Source organism: Penaeus monodon, chromosome 33, assembly GCF_015228065.2.
Source record: "Penaeus monodon isolate SGIC_2016 chromosome 33, NSTDA_Pmon_1, whole genome shotgun sequence".
Lineage (NCBI taxonomy): Eukaryota > Metazoa > Arthropoda > Malacostraca > Decapoda > Penaeidae > Penaeus > Penaeus monodon.
The window spans coordinates 17,608,686-17,609,081 of record NC_051418.1 but is presented as its reverse complement, the minus strand read 5'-3'; the positions used below and the strand labels follow the sequence as shown (position 1 = coordinate 17,609,081).

General features: G+C 62.4%; 1 protein-coding gene across 1 annotated transcript in view; it reads left to right on the top strand.

Moving 5' to 3' along the window:
* Positions 1-396, top strand: part of LOC119594112 (alpha-amylase-like) — a gene marked incomplete in the record, with an annotated part of 25,081 nt that overhangs the window by 22,271 nt on the left and 2,414 nt on the right. The window contains 1 exon segment of the mRNA XM_037943170.1: positions 145-376. Within this exon segment, the coding sequence (XP_037799098.1) occupies positions 145-376 (232 nt within the window).

Here is a 396-nt window from a genome sequence, read left to right as displayed (position 1 = left end):
AAGTGAAACGGTACAAACAAAAGCTCAACACCAACTTCCATCGCCCGAATAACACACATTGAAGAAGAGAAAATGAAGGATAAAAGAAGAACAGACAAAACGACACAACCCAACCCTAACCCCCCCCCCCCTTCCGTCCGCAAGGCTGCAGCGAGAACGCGGACACCGACGCATGCGCCATCGACATCATCCCCAGCAGCCTCGGCACGGACAGCCACTACGCCAAGTACGACGCGTGGCGCGAAGGCGACACCAAGCTGGACTGGTTCGGCGCCCAGGCGGGGCAGGGCAGCTACATGGGCGCGGCGGCCTCGGGCTCGCCGCTCGCTTGGACCACCAACCAGGCCGGGGGCGCAGGCCACCAGGACCTCAACACGTGAGTCCGCGCCGGGAGGG